At 37.6% G+C, this 18243-nt stretch overlaps 1 protein-coding gene and 1 long non-coding RNA gene across 5 annotated transcripts; one reads left to right on the top strand and one right to left on the bottom strand.

The window, feature by feature from the left end:
- The first annotated feature begins 347 nt into the window (after nucleotides 1-347).
- LOC145552242 (uncharacterized) lies at nucleotides 348-3275 on the top strand. The gene is made up of 3 exons (XR_014088211.1): nucleotides 348-2082; nucleotides 2573-2687; nucleotides 2782-3275. It is a non-coding gene; the product is annotated as an uncharacterized LOC145552242 (long non-coding RNA).
- A 1101-nt stretch (nucleotides 3276-4376) lies between these two features.
- ikzf4 (IKAROS family zinc finger 4) lies at nucleotides 4377-17991 on the bottom strand. 4 transcript variants are annotated; one of them, XM_008413679.3, is made up of 8 exons: nucleotides 17375-17991; nucleotides 13950-14004; nucleotides 12118-12225; nucleotides 11690-11989; nucleotides 11419-11613; nucleotides 9658-9792; nucleotides 9428-9559; nucleotides 4377-8227 (listed from the first exon to the last, which is right to left on the bottom strand). In XM_008413679.3, the coding sequence occupies exons 2-8, from the start codon at nucleotides 13987-13989 to the stop codon at nucleotides 7407-7409; spliced, it is 1731 nt and encodes a 576-aa protein (XP_008411901.2). In that variant the 5' UTR covers nucleotides 13990-14004; nucleotides 17375-17991; the 3' UTR covers nucleotides 4377-7406. The 4 variants fall into 4 exon arrangements, with proteins under 4 accessions (XP_008411901.2, XP_008411899.2, XP_008411900.2 ...); XM_008413677.3 differs by lacking the exon at nucleotides 17375-17991 and adding an exon at nucleotides 16601-17306; XM_008413678.3 differs by lacking the exon at nucleotides 17375-17991 and adding an exon at nucleotides 16601-17306 and having other exon boundaries at nucleotides 11419-11586.
- Between the last annotated feature and the right edge of the window lie 252 nt (nucleotides 17992-18243).

Genomic DNA, 18243 nt, shown 5'->3' with positions numbered 1-18243 from the left:
GTGCTGTGTACAAAGTGAAGATGTAAGCCTCGAAACATTTGCTTTAAATAGTTAATAATGAAAGCTATACAGGGGAAATTTGTTTTTACCCAATTAATAACTTTTTGAAGATAATTTTATTTTTTTTTTAAATTCAGTCTGCCTATGTTGGCATACGTCACTTAGCGGTCAAATGGTTCCCATGCTATGTGATGGACGGGTCGCTGTTGGTTATGACTAATAATGCAATGTATTTTTATCCAGTGCTCTTCTGTCTTGTGGGGTGCCACAGGGTCTAATTTGTTGTCCCCTGATTTTTTATCTGCTGTCCCTTGATGTGATTATATCTCAGCACCATCTGAGCAGATCATCCACACTGCAAAAACTGAAATCTTAGTAAGATTAAATATCTTAAATTAAGGAGATTTTTCTTGTTTTCTTTCTGACAAGATAATTTTTCTCACCAAGAGGGATTTATGTAAGAATATTTTTCTTATTTTAAGTGTTTTTGTACTTAATTATCTCAGTAAGATATAAAAGCTTAATATTAAGAAAATATTACTTATTATGAGTAAATATGTGCTAGAATCTAGAATATCAATATTTACCAATCAAACTTCAAGTCTAGAACTTATTTTATATAAGTAAAAATTTCTTATTTCAAGCACATAAAGCGAAATCACATACTTAATGAAATGTCTTCAGATAATTAAAACAGACTATGTCCAAATGGAATCCTTTGTGTTATTGTCAATGAAAAATAAAAAAAACCCCATGAACTTATACTCTTGTATAAGTTGGCAGAGTGTACTGGAAATTATAATTTAATATTTAAACGGTTGACATTTAACACAACAATTTCAGAGACAGTATCAGTTTATATATCAAGATAATTCTTGGCATGTTTCCATCTGCTAAGGACCTTAATCTGATCTTCTTGATGCAAGATGTGGGACCTTTTACTGACATGTCATGAAATTTCTATTGATGTGTGATTTGAAATGGCTGGTTTTCCACACAATGAGAATCAACAATATTGATTAGCTCAATGTCATGATAAATATTTTAACTTTTGGTTTATATTTCAATTTTTTACTTTATAAGTTATTAATATTAGTTTGAACAATATTTTATTGTTCAAACTAACAATAACAAGTAGTCCTTGTTTGATTTAATTATGACATCATACAATCCAAATGGGAAAGCGCCCAAAATGTCAGTGAGATAGTATTAATGTTCGATACAACAGATTTTCTTTCCGATCTAATACCGAGTAAAATTTAAGCTGGTATTGGCAATGCAGATCCCATACTTTGTGCAAAGACAGTTAATTTGTTTCTTAATTAAATAAAAAAAAATGTAATCCATATCTTGGCTTCATAAAAAGAACACAATGTACTCTGATGCACTCATTTTAAACTCAGAAGTACATTGAGAACAATCTCGTTTACTATAAGCTATTTTAATTCAGCTGAAATATACAAATCATGTGAAAATCGAGTTGCAAACTAAAAAAAAGAAAATTAGTAAAGTAATAACCCACTAAATACATCCTTGTTTAATTATTAAAACTACTATAAAATGACAGCTGAAATAGCTCCATGTCTTTTTTTATAATCTGTCAACATGTTAATTTCTGAGTGAGTGAGCGTCAGCAGCACGCTGCGCATGGGCATTACGTCCTTACACATTACATACTTACCAAGCGGAAGAAAAAGTAGTTCCCATTAACAACGTTTCATTTCGGCAAGATCTCAATAATTTAGTTACTTTCTAACATGCTCTTGTTAATCTACATTATCTCAAATTACTAAAGTGTTGAAAGTATTGATCCTTGGATCTGACAATAGATTTTAAAGAATTAAGTTCTGGTATCGGAAGAATCGATATTTCAGTATCAATCCGCACATCACTAACGGCAACGCCAGAGATCATTTAACTGCCCTCATTAACGGTTAATTCAGTTGTAACAGCCTAACTAAGCTTTTATCTACTGTACTTTTATAAGATTTTCTTTTGGCAAATTCTCTAATCTCGGTTGGACATGAATGACGATGGAGGACTTTTTTACGTGTATAGACCCTACAGCTGCTGTACTCAGAGGTAAGTTTAAAGTTGTCTGTCTTTCTAAGATAAACTAACTGAAGCTAGTTAGCATGTCGTGAAATGCCAATTTCCATCCGCGGTTAAAGAGCCGCTCTTGTGAATATGATCTTTGAACAGTTATTAACCACAATGGCTGTGGCTTAAAAATAATATCGACACGAGTTCTTGGTAGCTTCCGTTTTTTAACATAGCTAAGATGGCTTCTCATTCGTAGCTTATGATTCGGGAAATGGTTAAAGGGCAATTCCGCCTAGTATTTCACTAACTGAGGGTGTTTGATGTGCTGTAATTAAAAAACTTAAATGCAATGAGTCTACAAGGTTAGATATTCCACACTGTTACCAGGATATTTTAAACACTATTTTTAATTGGTGAATTTAAGTAGTCCTTGTTTGATTTAATTAAAATGACTTTCTTGCCATCTTGAATTCATGTAATATTGTAATGGAGCACATGAACTAAAATAAGACTTGTTTTATTTTTCAAGTAAACCAAACTGTTGCCATGGTGAAGCCTATGCCAGACAAGTCTCCAATCACGTATTGCACCATCTACAAGAAACTTTGGGAATTGCAAGTGACGGCATCCTTCACATTCTTGAGGTAAGAAATTTATGATACTGATTCATCATTACAATGATTACTCCCTAAAACGTGGTTTGTTTTGTGATTGTTTTTCTGTCTGTGCTCCAATTAGCAGATGACCCAACAACTTCAAACAAGATCACTTTTCAGCTCTGTGGTGATCGTGAAACCAACTTTCTACTGGCCATTGGAACCATGCCTGCCCTGATCTTCTGAAAGGAGGACATCACAGCTACTACACCTTTCAGCATGCGTGTGTGGGGCCACTCCTCTCTGTGCTGCTGACAGACGTCTTGAGAATGGCGTCCGTAACTGAGGCAAGACTTCCACATATAAAAGGCTATGGCTGATAGGAAGAAGTTCATTGCGGAGGAAGCTCCTATTGTTGACATCTAATCCCAAGATTTTTTTTTGCTTTGGACAATTTGGTTTGCTTGACTCTTAGGGCATCTTATGAGTGCGGCTGATGTGTCAGATCGTCATTGTTCTGTCATTTTACAGGATTGTTTCAGAATCAGATGCCCATCCAGACTTTAAATTCTGACCAGAAGTCATGTTTTATTGTGTTTATGTGAAACTTAAACGTAATAAAGATGTTAAAAGTAATTGAACTCATGTCTTCATTTCAGCAAGCCAATAACATCTCTTGTTCCAGTATTCACAGGATAAATTTTTGGATTTTTGTCTTAGCATAAGAACCTTGAGTAAAGCTGTGACAAAATATATATTTTAATCCTATGCAACAATAAAAATAAACTAGATTTAGGTATATCACTGCAAAAAGTCCCCTTTCAAAAACAAGAAAAAAAAGTACAAAAATAGGGTATAATTTTCTTAAAATAAGAAAAATTATCTGCCAACAGAACAAGAAAATTTATCTTGTCAAGATTTTCCAAACAAGAAAAAATATCTAACCAAGATAAACCTACAAATATCTTAAAATTAGTGTATTTGTACTTAAAACAAGCCAATTTTACTAATACAAATAGAAAATATGAGATTTATTTTCTTAATACATAGAACATTTTCCTTAAAATAAGAAAATTTTACGCTATTTCAAGAAATTCAGTGTCAAGTAACATTTTCTTTACTTGAGATAATTTTTCTTAAAATAAGATAATATATCTTACTCGTATAAGTAAAATTGGCTTGTTTTAAGTAAAAATACACTAATTTTAAGATATTGTAGGTTTATCTTGGTTAGATATTTTTTCTTGTTTTAGAAAAATCTTGACAAGATAAATTTTCTTGTTCTGTTGGCAGATAATTTTTCTTATTTTAAGAAAATTATACCCTATTTTTGTACATTTTTTTCTTGTTTTTGAAAGGGGACTTTTTGCAGTGACTGCTTAGATTAGCTTTAAAATCAGGTAATAGTGACATTCATCCCAAATTATTCAGAGTAGTGTATGAAATTTTTCACATGCTTTTTTTTTTTTTTTTTTTTTTTTATAAAATGTTAATTGAAATCTCAAAATCAACACTCTTTTTAAATTGTTTATCCTTTTAAGGGATGTCTGTCTCATTTCCCATCAGAAATGTCTAAATGAAAATAAATTCAAATCTAAATCTGCCAAAAGTATAATTTTGGAAGTCCTTGTAATGTAATGCTAATATAACATTATTTTTTTCTGAAACATCAAACTTTATCATTCTTGTGGTGATTAAGCACACAGAGTAGGACGCAATCAGTCAAGCTGGACAGAATCAATTTTTACAATAAATGCAACTTTATTGACAGTAAAAAGTTTTGAAAATATCAAGGAGCACGCAATCTGTAACCGCAAAAACATCTTGGAAAGCGACATGACCTTTTTTTTATTCTTTTTTTTCCCCCTAGTTTTATTGAACTAATGAGGCAGTTGTACATCTCGAACTTTGAGGTAAAAGTGTTTTTTGTTATTTTACAACATTCACAAAGGGTTTTTATTTTATTTTTACTTTTTAGAACATTAAGTCATCGCGAGGAGGGAACCAAATAAAAACCCATGCCTCGTTTTCACTTCACATTTCAAAAATAATTCACAATTCAGGTAAAAGCAGAAAATGACAAGCACCCATGCTGTAGTCCATTCACACACACACAAACACACACACGCATACATATCAAACCCAAGTGCATTTTATATATATATATATATATATATATATATAATTTTTATTTTTATTTTTTTTACTGTTTTCAAGTATATTTTGCTTGCTAGTAGAGAAACTCAGGTTAAACTATAAAGCAGCAAACCAACAATAATAAGTAAGAATACTGAGTTTGGTTTCTTTCATGTTCCCGATATTAACATCATCAAATCATTCACCATACTGTAGCAATAAGGTATTTGGGTGCTATAAAGAAGCAGGAGGTAACATTTCATGAACTTTGAGGAATATGCTGGATAAGATTTGGAATATAGCTGATTAAATACACCAAGGCAGAAACAAACGACACTAAGTAGATAATCACAAGTGAGATAATAACAGAAGAGACTCAAACTGATATGCTAATAATTCATCTTTAAATAATTTCTTAAATCACTTACATTATGGAACTCGTTTAAAATCTCAGCTGCGGCCGCCGAGTGCAAAACCACAAAGGGATTGTTTGAGCTGAGCTGACGGTTCAACCCCCCCACCGAACCAAGGTGCAGAAGGCCGGCTCCAGTAAGAACTCCACCACCTAAACCAGGCGGTCGGCTATTGTCACTGTTAAATGCATCAGTGCAGTAGAACAATCACAGGTAACAACTCTGTAAAGCAGTGAAGTGCTTCAGTAAAGACGTTCATATGTAAGCAGGGAACCTATTCTAAAAAGTGCAGTCCTGCAGAGAGGTAGAGCACCCCGGGTCCATTCAGCGAGGCTCTTATAAGCGACGAAGCTCATGGTCTGATCTGCACCAGTATCCTAAAGCTCACTTTTGAAATCTAAAAGCCTACTTCATCCTAATTTTACTCAATGAATCAGCTTCATCCTGAGGCTCTGTTCCACACAGTTAGCTTTGCACTAGGCATGGGCGTCGGTGTCGAGGTATCTATCTTTTGTCAAACGGTTTTCATGGTTTAAAGTCACTTCAATGAGATGCAGGAGAAACGGCAGAGTTCGTTTTCTGTTTGCATGAATCATAGAGCAGCACTGTGATATTCCCTCCCCCCACCTATTTCTGCACACTGCAGGTCATCTAGCTCGGAAAAGGCACTTCCATCCTTCCAGTGTTGACAACAAAGTTTAATTTGATTGTTAATAACAGGGAAAGAAATGGGATGGAAAATACCAGACCTCCACCCATCACATCTATTAAGTCTTTTATAATTACTAAGTCCTTTCACCCCATCACTGTTTCATACCCCTGCAGTTTTGATCATTTTGTACCAAAGATTTCTCAGGTATGAAATATTGAAGTACATTTTATACCTGCCGTTGAGGAAGTTTCATACACGCTTTGTCAAGCAACGACTAAACGTAATTTTCTACATTCTACCAATTGTCTTCTCTAAAACAATGTGGCTTTGTGATCATAATAAATTATCTCTATTTCAGTATTAAGCAAAATATCAATTCTAATGACATGTCAAAAGAATTAAAGAGCTAAAGTGAGGGTAAGAATCAGAATAAATAGAAATATAATGTGATACTGCAGCAAGACGTCTTCATGGTCAGATTTTTTTCACGTTTTTATGAATTGCTGAATGTCATTAAAAAAAATTTAAAAATGGCAACAAGTATAAATTTAACACATAGTAAGACATTTGTACAGGTTTAAGACTTTTTCAAGGCCTACATTTTTTTGGCTTTTTGACTTTCAAACGCCCTACAGAAACATTGTCAATTAACCAGCAAATGTAAGCTTGCCATTGTTCAGTGCTGCTCTACGGAAAGCAAGAGGCAGAAAACATCAAAAATAACAAACAGTGATTAAAAGAAAATAAATAATTTCTTTCAGTTTTTCCTAAATTATTCTTGTAAATACAGTGGTGTCACCAAAGCAAAGTATTTACTTTTTTATTTTTTCAAAAGGTCTGACACTGCGATAACCTCATACCGGCCCATGCCTGCTTTGCACACTGTTGAACCGTGCTGTAAACAATATGTGTTCCTACAACAGTTACCGCTGTAGGAGTTAAGGCAATCCACGTCTGTGCTTCGTCTGTGTGTCAGAAGCTCGTCCCACACTCAGAGGCACACAGCTCTTGGTGCATATGTAGCTAACCTGACACAGAAAGCACCCTCCTCAGCCGCCGAAGCAAAGCTCTCAGTGCGTACTGAATAAAACCTGTTTTTGATAAATGCTTAAAATGCTTTCAGTAACTGCATGTGAACATGACCTCTTGGACGTGATCGTTTCTAAAATCACAGAGGAAAGGATAGCTAGTCGGGTTTCTTGAGCACCAGTTCTCCGCTGTTTCTTTTTGTGTAGGTGCGTGTTTGTGTTGTGTGTGAGTGAGTGTGTGTTCAGAGGAAATCCCCAAAGAAGGCACTTCTGAGGCAAAACCTATAGTTTGCCATGCGATTTGATAAGGGAGTGCAATCAGTTACGCAATTCGATTTGTCTAAACTAATCTAACTGATGCGTTAAAAAGATGGGGGTTGTTTTTGCTCACCTGTGGCATGTAGGATATAAATCCACAGCAAGCTCAGGATTTATTTGACTTAAACTAGGGATTTAAAATAGCTGATCTGGTGCAGAACAAACATGAGCCCCCGTTTAGATTATAGCAGTCTACCCCTCCTTGTGCATCTGCCTGTCCTCAGCCCACCTGGTGCTCTCCACGGCTGATGTGAGAGGAAAACTCGTAGCGGTCCTGGCTGGGATGCCCGCAGATGTTGCACTCGAAGGGCTGGCGGAAGCCGTGGCAGCCCATGTGGATGGTGTACATGACGTGGTCCAGGAAGAGGATGCAGCAGTGCCGGCAGTAGAAGGAGCGCACAGGCCTGCCCCCCTTGTCCAAAACTTGGAAATTGTTCCTGGAGGAGAGAGGCGAGCCTGGGTTTCTCTTTACAACACCCGGGAGAACGGGACCCCCTCTGTCCCACTCTGTGTCCAAGTCTTTGGCCTGGCTGGGGCTGATGGTGGGATGGCCACGGGGCTGTGCTGGGGTCAGATAGTGGAGGTGATGGTTGTTGGAGGTACTTGTCGGGGCTGTAGCCCTTGTGCTCTGCTCTTCCGCTGTGCTCTCTGTGTCCGTAGAGTCGGGGCAGCCGTTGGGCGAGGTGGTGTGACTGTGCGCTGAGGGCTGGTCGTCCCGGGCTTCGCCTGCCTCCCGCCCAGGGAGGCCAAGGGACATTGCTGCGAGCCCGACTGCGCTGTGGGCTCGGGGGCCCTGGAGAGCCACGCCACTGCTGAGGGAACCCACAACGGTTCGGAGCTCCGCCACAAAGCCAGGATGGAGCGGATGCAGCGAGGGCGACTCCTGGCTCTCAGCTTTACTTCTTGCGAAGTGGAGGTGTGATCTAACCAGACCGGATGAGTCTCCAGCAGAATGGGAGCTCAGGAGATCCCCTTCCTTTTCAGAGCCAGAGGACAGTTCATAAGGTGCTTCTGGTGGTTCAAGGTGCATGTGCTTTTCTCCTGCAAAAGAAATGTGACATTAATACATTCTATCTAGGGGGGAACTTCACACAGAGTGTTAATGTTTGACGGTTTAACCCAGCAGTTCTTGCCTTTTTACAGGAAGTCACCATCTTGCACCCAGCACTCTAATGCTGGGATGCAAAACATTCTTCTTTTAATCATTCAATTCAAATGTATGTAATCAAGTACAGCACATTAAACAACATTGCATGTTGAAAACAGAGCAACTGTCTCGTTGTACATAGCTAATATGCAGCAGAAGCCACAAACATTATGTTGCTATCATCCGTTGCTATCAGGGTGCTGTCTTGGTTCTGGCTGGATAATTGGCCAGTCTTCTTAGGCCACTCTTAAGAGTTAACACCAAACTGGGTCAAACTTTTCACTCATCCAACCCAAACTGTTACCTTTGTGGAAAGGAAATTGGTTACAATTGGGTATGATCAGCATAATCTGTTCAGTTTATGGTCAGCATAATCTGATCTGGAGACTGCTACAACACCACTGTCACCATTTACAGCAAAGTACATTTAACATCAACATGGACTGAGAGACTGAGAGATTTTTGGTTTTCAAACAATGGCATAATAATGCTGAGGATCTTTTTCCCCTCTCAATAATACTCTCATATCCAACAAAGTGGATGAAATAACAGGAGGACTACCTCTAAATTCCTCCGCTTCACTTCAGGTTGATGGCTAAAACAATCGCCTGTTCCCACAGGATGATCCAAAACTGATTTTGGAGCAGATGAAGCAAGCTAACATCGACTTTTGGAATGGCTTTCCGCTTATATTCATAAGAACAAATATGGTCTATCTTTTGAAGCCAGGTCTATCGCAGATAACTAATCAATCTGATGGAGCTTAACCATTTCTGCCAAGACAAGTAGTCAAAGATTTAGTCAGAATTATGCTGGAAGTTTGTTTTTGTTACTATCATATTGTTATTATTTGGGGGTGAGTGAATATCCTTGACCCTGTGACCCATATTTTGAAAAAGAAAATCCTCCTCACATTTAAGTTCTTATTTCCAAATTGCATCAAGGTGGTTGTATAATCGTATCACCTCAGAAGACACATCTGTTAACTGCAATATGAAACGTCCAAAATTATATTGTCATGCTGCTGATGAGTGTATGCAAACATTTGACTGGTACGGTAAATCCGAGGTATTACGGCGTCAAAACAAGCTCACCCAAAAACTTCTGTGGTGTTGACCTCTTTCGTTTGGTGATGCTGACAGTCAGTCTGTCCACAAACGGCCTTTTTTCATTGGACGGCTGCAGCACAGGTTTAGTGATGCTCTCCATATTTACAGACTCTTCACCTGCACAGGGAGAAGCCCAAGCTTAATGACACTGACACATGAACTAGTATATGTTAATTTATGAAGGGCCTGGGTTTCTTCTATGTGCGACGTGTTACCAGGTGGCATCTGAGAGTCCAGAGTCTTCATGTAACTATGGCAGCGCTCCAGATGTTCCTCCAGTGTGCTCTGTTGCTTATAGCTGCGACTACAGTAGCTGCACTTGAAAGGTTTTCCCACTGTCGGGGAAGAAACTGAAAATCAGAGGGAAAACATTTTAACGATTGCTTGCCGAGGAGCCAGAGACGTAACAAACCAATAAACATTTAGATTATTCATGACAGAAAGTTAGAGATTTTGTGCGTCTGCTGGAGGGGATTTTTACTGACGAAGTAGCGCCGATATCTTGGCTTATGAGACTGGATTTTCCCTTCAATTAAAAATTCCTGAGATCGATTTTTGAAGCCCGAAAGTGACGGTAAAAGAACCGCCTAACCCCTCACCGCAACCTTCCAGTTTGGTAAGCCATCGGAAGCACTGACGTCAATTCATTGTAATCCAGTTTGCAGCGACGGTTTCTCTGTAAATGAACCTGTGCGACCCGATCACATCCAGCCAGAACTATTGCATCAACACTATATGTGAACACCTGCTGTTCACGTATGTTCTCAAAATTGAAAGCGCACTCACATGATTTCCTGTTTTTAAATCTGTAAATGTCACGTTTCTTTTTTTTCTTCTTTTCTTTACAGAAAATTGTGATGAAGACCTACTTCCTTTGAGTTTCAAAGAAAGGAGAAATGGACCAGTCTTGTAAGTGTACCCACTTCTAGCACTCTTTTACTTGGTTATACATCAACATCAATTAAGTTCAATGCCTGAGAGCGCACATGAACTGCAAAGTGGAAGGAACATTATACAAATAAGAAATCTGAAAAGTGTTGTGTATTAATCTTTCTTTAATCTGATCAAATAAAACACAAATAAGCAGATACAGAAAATAGGCTTCCAGCTCACGTAGAAGTATCTGCCAACAGGACAACTATTAGTTGAGCATGCCACAAACTCAGCGCTTATGGCAGAAAGAAAGCAGCGAGAAGTAAAGATGCTGTTCGCAACAGGTAATACCGCACGCCAACTGACTCACACAACTTCAGTCCTAAAACATGGCGGCGAAAGCTTCATGGTTTTCTTCAGCAGGGACAGGCGGACTAATCAGGCTCGATGTGAAATTGCTTAAGACTTGAGACTGGAACAGACGTCCACTTTCCAACAGGGCAGCAACCCAAAACGTACAAACAGAGCCAGATTTAGGTCAAAGACTGCTGATCCAATGTGTACATGATTTCAGTCCCTACATGAAAAGCAGGTGGGGTCATTGTCAAAAACAGCTATCAGTTCTAACTGCATTGAAAGATGGTTCTATGAAGCCTTGATCCAAGTGGACTGGATACAAACGAATGTCACTGTTTTAAGAAGTGAGACTTTACTTAATTGACTCTGTGGACAGTTAAAAAAAAATAAAATTAAAACCTTTTTTAAGGTTTTATTGGACCTTTATTTGAGTGTTTAGACCGGAAAGTGAGTAATGAGAGAGGGGGAGGATATGCAGCAAAGATCATCACCACTCAGACCTGTGACGGCCTTGTTGAGGTCTAAGGCCTCCTTATGTAAGTTGTGCTTTGCCCCCTGCGCCATCACAGCACCCCACTGAAAACCCTTTTTTAACAGGCTTTTATGAGCTGAAGGCTGATTCTGGCTCAAGCGTTGAATTTTATGTGGATACAGAATCTGGGGATCATTACGTTCATAGGCTAAAAAAAATAAAAGCAGAAACCTATGTCAATCTAGCGTTGCTGTAAGGGAGCTCACTGATTTACCCGAATGAGTGCGCAGATGACCAGCAAGAGCATCTCTCCGACGACAGGCGTAGTTGCAAACGGGACATTTGAAAGGCTTCTCTCCTGAATGAAGTTTGATGTGGCGCAGCAGGTTGCCCTTCTGGGTGAAGGAGGCTCCACACTGGTTGCACTGAAAAGGCCGCTCGCCTGCAAACATGTGCATGGATGTTTGGGCTACATTAATCTATTTATCACGCGTTGAAGCCTGCGGCGCTTGGTCGCGAACGCCGTCGCCGAAGGCTCGTCTCACCTGTGTGGCTGCGCTTGTGGACCATCAGCACGTTGGGTCCTATGCAGACCATCCCGCACACCTCGCACTGCAGCTTCCCATTGGGCAGCCGGATTGGTCCCGGTGAGGACGAATTAGGAGTAGCCATCTCACTGTAGAGGTTCCCTCTGTCTCCTCCGGCTCCGGCAAACGCTGGACCTCCTTCTTCAGCGGGACCCACCCTGTCATCTTTCCCACCGTCGCTCCTCGCAGTCTCTTTGTTCTCAGACTGTCGGGCACCTGAAGACTCTTCATCGCTACACAGCTCAACCTTAATGGAGTCTGTTTTTATGTTTTTTTGTAGAATGAAAGGTAAAGGAAAATACATTAACTTGAATACATGCTTTAAATTTAAAAAAACCAATACATACTATAAGACTGAAATCATTTTAAGTGACGCAAAAGCTGACCACTTAGGGAGCGGTGAGGCGAGGACTGCTGGCTGTTGGGAGATCTTACAGAAGTGGCCCGCAACCCAGCATAAAAATCCTGCTCTGCTGATGATTCTCCTCCATTACCTGCAACACAAATATATTGTAGTAAAGTAATCATAGCAAAGGTGCACAGATGTCTCTTTTGATTCCAGCTGCACCTAATCTTTGATTATTCCTTTATATTCATATTATATTTTATGTTTCTTCCAAGGACTCAAACTTTCTTAAAATTGTGGAGCATTTTTAATCCTACAAAATATCTTTACCTAGTATTTCTCTGAATAACAAATGTTTTGCTCTGATTCTAATTTCATTCAGTTTTTACCCGATAACTAGGCATTTTTAAGAGATATTTTGTTTGTTGCCTACAGAGACAACATTTGGGGTACCTCTTGGCTCATTTTTTGGGTTATTTTTCCCCCTTAATATATATATATATATATATATATATATATATATATATATATATATATATATATATATATATATATATATAATTTTTACACTAAGATGACATTCAACTGTACATCTCATTCAAAATTACAAATTGCTGAAAAAAATTTTTTTTTAACTTGCTTTATTTGAATTCTGAAAAGAAAGCATGTCTCTGCTGATCATTGTCCTGAAGAGCAAAGATTCTCTGAACAGGCAAACGATTATGCTGTTAAGCCAAACTTGAGGAATTTAGGTGATGCTTTCAGTCGATGTCTCTTGAAGGTCACTCAGAATAACTCGCCTCAAAGAGATTTAATCATTTAAATATCTCCAAACTGAGAAGGTTGGTATTATTAACACACTGAACTGAGAGGATTATTCATGTGTATGTTTTCGCTCGTCCTGACTACTGCAACAACCTTTCTGGATGTATTAAGAAGAAAGCAGCACTCTGGTCCAAAACTCTGCAGCAGAACCGTTAACTGGACCAAACAGAAGAACTCGCATCTCTCCTGTCTAGTCTAGATGGAAAAGTTGCTAGGATCACTTCTTTCAGAATATTGGACCTAAACTGTTGAATGATCTTCCTTTGTTTTTACACTGTCTTCAGATTATTGAGTCATTACAAAAAGCAGCCATTTTCATTCAATAATTTTTTTCAAATACTTTTTATCTTTCGTTGTATAATTGAATTAGTTTTTGGACTTTTTAACCATGTTTTATTTTCTGTATTTGAAAATAACTTTGTGATTTTTATCTATGGATGCTAAATCCCCAAACTAATCATCTCCTCAAGGAAAGCCTCTAAATATAACAAACACATTTACAAAGAAACTATTTATATTTGATTGCATTTTAGCAGCAAGATTATTCCTATAATACTGTCAACTTAAATGTTTCTATGATGATGCATCCTTTAGGTCAGGCGCTTAATGGATCTTCTCTCACTTCTTAAAGATTTGACTTTCTGTGTACTGTTCACCAGCAGTAGATTTGTTTAATTTAGTTTATTTATTTGGCAATAATTCCCCAGAAACGTTAAAAGTACTTCAGCAAACAGGTCCAGTTCATATCTAGTTAACTTCTTGAATTCTGATATCACACTTAATTGCTTATCCCCTATTTGTCCTCAAACCTATTTTTTAGGCTAAATTGTCCAACAATGTACAAGAATTAAAGAGAACATTTTAAAAAAGGATCAAAAGCCCAAAAAAGAGAAAGATTTAGGAACAACTCTCCAAAATGCTTGAGAATTATTGATGAACGGATTCAAGAATACAGTCCTTAGCATCAAATTTTAAGAAAATTTGAAAGAGTTTTAAACTTTTTTCAGTACAAAAGACACAGATGCATATATAAATGTTTAGATTTACCTTGTGAATATGAGCGTCCATTACATTCATCAGCATTCATTCTCTCACCAGATGCCTGTAACAATAAAACACATGTTTCAATTCATGATATTTTCTTAAAAAAAAATGAAATAAAATATATTTTAAAAAGTATGAAAAATAAATACCTTTGCTATAGTTAATAAAAATATATTAATCAGTTGGTGGATGCAAATGCAGAATACTGTAGGCTTTCAGATCTGATTGTCTAATATCAAACTCACTTTAAAAGATGCAACCTTTTTTTTTTTGTTTTTTGGGGGGGTTTTTTCCAACCTGAGTTCTATCTGACTGTTTCTGTATTCTGGTGAACCTCCTCTGTCTAACAAATGATAATGAAAGGCCTGACATTTATACAAATCGTCTGGTAAACAGTGTCAAAGGAGGAGTTGAAACCAACACAAAAAAAAAAGGTTTAGGGGGTTGCAGGGCAAATGAAGAGTATTTTCAACATGAGGTTACACATTAGTTAGTTGATAACATATTTTAAGAAGTCTGTTCAAATAAGCTACTTTAAACTTAAAAATGTAAAAATTTTGACCAGTTTTTTTTTTTTTTGTCTTAATGACGGGTAAACATGATGTTTGCTGAAAGATGTTTTTCAATGAGTGTACTAAAACGAAAAAAATAAAAATAAAAATCAATCATGGATGGATGGATGGATTAATGGGAATTACTGCATTAAGTTTTATTCACGGTCACAAACTAATGGTTGGCTGGGATGGGAAATTATTATACCATTTATTGCTATTGTGAAAAAAAAAAACGTTATTTCAGGAATTCGTGATGTTCGCACAACCTGAAAACTGTCGGTTTGGTTGGGATTCTTACTTTTGCTATTTGAAAGATCTTAATTTCCAATGTTGGTTTTATAAAAGCACCACTTAATTTTTTATTTTTCTTTAAATGAACGCTTAGTGGTGCATTTGCACCATTTTGTCTGGATGGTAATAAAGACTATACTGATGCATATTTTTTTAGCATTACTTTTATAATTATTGCAATAAGTGCCACAAATTATTGTGATAACATTTTTAAAGTCCATATCTTCCATCTCTAATGGTCAGATTTACTCCTTCAGTAGAGAACAGGTAGAGAACATAATTGATGGTTCCATCAGATATGACAAGTTGTCTTGGTCCTGGAGCAGCAAAGTATCCTAAGACTGTCACAATTTTGGACTGTTTTGTTGACAGACTGATTGATCTTAGCAATATTGCTACTGATCTGTTCTTGAAAATCTTTAGATCAGAGTAAGATACGTTAAAGAGCTTCTCACTTATTTCATGATGTCAGTTGTTCTACTTGATCTCCTGATTATAAATGCCAGACAGTAACCAGAACTGGGTTTAAATAAGGAGCTTGAACACATCTTTTAAGAAAAGGGAGTTTGTGACAGTTAAGTCTTGATTTAACAAGAGGAGAAAATTCTTCTTTACAAAGGGTTGGCTTGGATAGCTTTATTACTTTAATAAATGGAATCATCACGTGCAAACCACTTTATCCATGTACTGAGGTTATCTATGATCTGAAAAATTTTGTTGTGACATAAAAACCAGAACAGAAGCTATCTGGCCCAATATCTTTTTACAGCAGTGCAACATGAAAAGCAAAACAGTTTGGCTCTTTACACATACTTTTAAAATTGCAAATTAAGAACAAATCCTTGTTTTCTCTTTAGTCCAAACTGTTATTAGATACTTAAAGGTTATCTAAAACGTCCCAAGTTTCAGTGGAGCACAATAAACTTTTTCCAAGTCTTTCAATTTTACTGTATTTTTAATTTTTAATTAATGAATTTATTTATTTATTTATTTATTTTTATGTGAACGAACCTTCTTTTTTAGAGTTTAACATGGAGGGAGCCGGGACATTTTTGTTAAGAGTCCAAGGTGAGTAATGTCAGAGCATGTTTTTGAAAGATTTTTGTTTTTATTTCCTCTCTATTTTAATATTTTGATCTTAAATGAAACTATTTATTAAGATTAAACATTATAATAAACAATTAACATTGATCACAGACTGGTTTGTTACCCTCTGAAGTTTTGAATAGACCTTCTGACTCTAAATTGTTTCATTTTCTTCCCATAACAAGCCAGGAGTGAGGATGCCAGGCCTTTTTTTGTTGTTGTTGTTGTTGTTGTTAGTAAAGAGTTCTAACATGCACTTGAAGTTCATTTTGTGTCCTTTAAATAATCGTGGAGTTTTAAAGGTTTTGTAGAGTTAAATAAATATCAAAGAAGTTATGAAAATTGTCACCTAAACACCTCAACATCTGATCCAGCCAGAGCTAAAGTCTTGAGGGAAATCCTCAGAGACTGCAAAGGACTCATATTTTAACATAGAAATAATATAATATAATATAATATAATATAATATAATATAATATAATATAATATAATATAATATAATATAATATAATATTCATTCTGATTTTAAGATGTTTGTTAGTTAAGGTTAAACAGGTCTTTCACCCATTTCTCATCTCTTCCTACTCTGTCCACCTCCTTCATGCATAATTGCCAAGTAATTAACAATAAGGGGCATATAGTGCACGTTACATAAAACAGTTATCCAATAACCAAGTGACACAGATAGATACACCGAGACCAGACACTTTCTTGCTGACTTACGTTGTCTTTAGACATAGCCGCCAACATGTTTATGTTCACTGGGAGCAGACGGAGCTTTCACGTTAGGAAACGGAAACAGACCAAGATGTACAAGGCGGCAGCACCTCTCGCTCAAATGGATGACAACAGTGGACATTGACTTTGGAGAGAGGGGGAGGCGGAGACAGCACATCTCAGGGAGAATTAAAATCCTGGCATTGGCCCCGCATGGGAAGCAACAGGCACTGATGCAGTCGGGAGACGCACCGGGGCACGGCGATTAAAATAAAAATAACAGAGATAAATAAAGACAAGGGGACGCGCATCGGCACCAACCCTTGCCTTACAATCCTTTCTGGCCTTCAGATTGTCGAGCATGCATTGGATCATATATGTTTCCAGATAAGTGTCATGCCTCACTCTCTCTGTCTCTCTCTGTCTCTCTCTCTCTCTCTCTGTCTCTCTCTCTCCAAGAGCATCCGCGGCTACTTGTTTTAGCCTTCTCGGAGGATTTCTGGTCCGATCAGCTCACGCACGGCTCCAGACAGCGGCGAGACGCGGCGGCGGCGGCGGCGGCGGCGGCAGTGTGTTGCAGGAGTTGCGACTGAGCGAATTGTCCGCATGAACGCAGCTGTCATCCAACACCGAGCGCGTCAAACCGACCTGGGCTATATGTTTCTCACGAGCCGTTGCTATGGCACCCGACCACACGACAAATGGCATTCACCCGCAGCAACTATTCAAAAACACGCCGATCAAGCGGCGACGGATGGGCGGCGGAGTCCTCGTCCTTACCTGCAGGTCGATCGGTGCGCTCCTTCCTTAATTGTCTGCCTGGTTGTTTGTTTTCCCCAGCGACTGCAGCATCCCTGGGATCTTTTTTTTTTCTCTTTCTGTCTTCCCTTCTTTCTTTTTTTCGTCTTTTTTTTTTCACCTGAAACCCAAACAACTTCCGGGCCCATGCTGGGATACAGACAGAGCTGTTGATCCAGAGATTGTCGAATGCATCGATACACACATAAGAACACAAACAATATGTTGACGTTTATAGTTTCATAACAACATAGGCACGTAGAAATTGCACAATCCCAGCGAGGATGTGTGTTTTGAGCAACATCAGTCTAACAAACCATCAACAAGTTTTGCGTAAAAGCCCGAAATGAGTATGATTGTTTTTATTATTTGCACTTGTCTTCATCATTATAAACACTTATAAGAAAACATATATAGTACGTGCTGATACATGACTATGACAGCCGGTAAAAATTAGTAATGACGTTGTTGCTTTTAATATTACATTTGTACCACAAGATGGCAGCAAATTGTTGTTTTTGACGCAATCAAACAGGTGTAAAATTCTATTGCATTAGGCAAAGTACAATTTTGTTATGAATTGGATGATGTTTAGGTTTTGAGGAAAATATTAATTACAGAAATACATTTAAACAGCATGGCTTTGTACAAACATAGGTCCAAATAATTGATCTGACATTTCTGCTCTATTTTGAAATCTGATGGAGAAAACATTTTTAAATCACCCCGCGAAGCAATAGAATTAAATAATTATCTTATCTTTTGCACTTCTGAAACAAATACCTGCACAAGTCTTCAAATGAGTGTGAAGTTAAAAGAGAATGATAGGAGGCCATACAAGGTGTTGCATC

This window comes from Poecilia reticulata, chromosome 7 (assembly GCF_904066995.2).
Source record: "Poecilia reticulata chromosome 7, P_reticulata-male-v2, whole genome shotgun sequence".
In the NCBI taxonomy this organism is placed as follows: Eukaryota; Metazoa; Chordata; class Actinopteri; order Cyprinodontiformes; family Poeciliidae; genus Poecilia; species Poecilia reticulata.
Note: the sequence above shows the minus strand (reverse complement) of the source record. Positions and strands in the feature narration are given on the sequence as shown.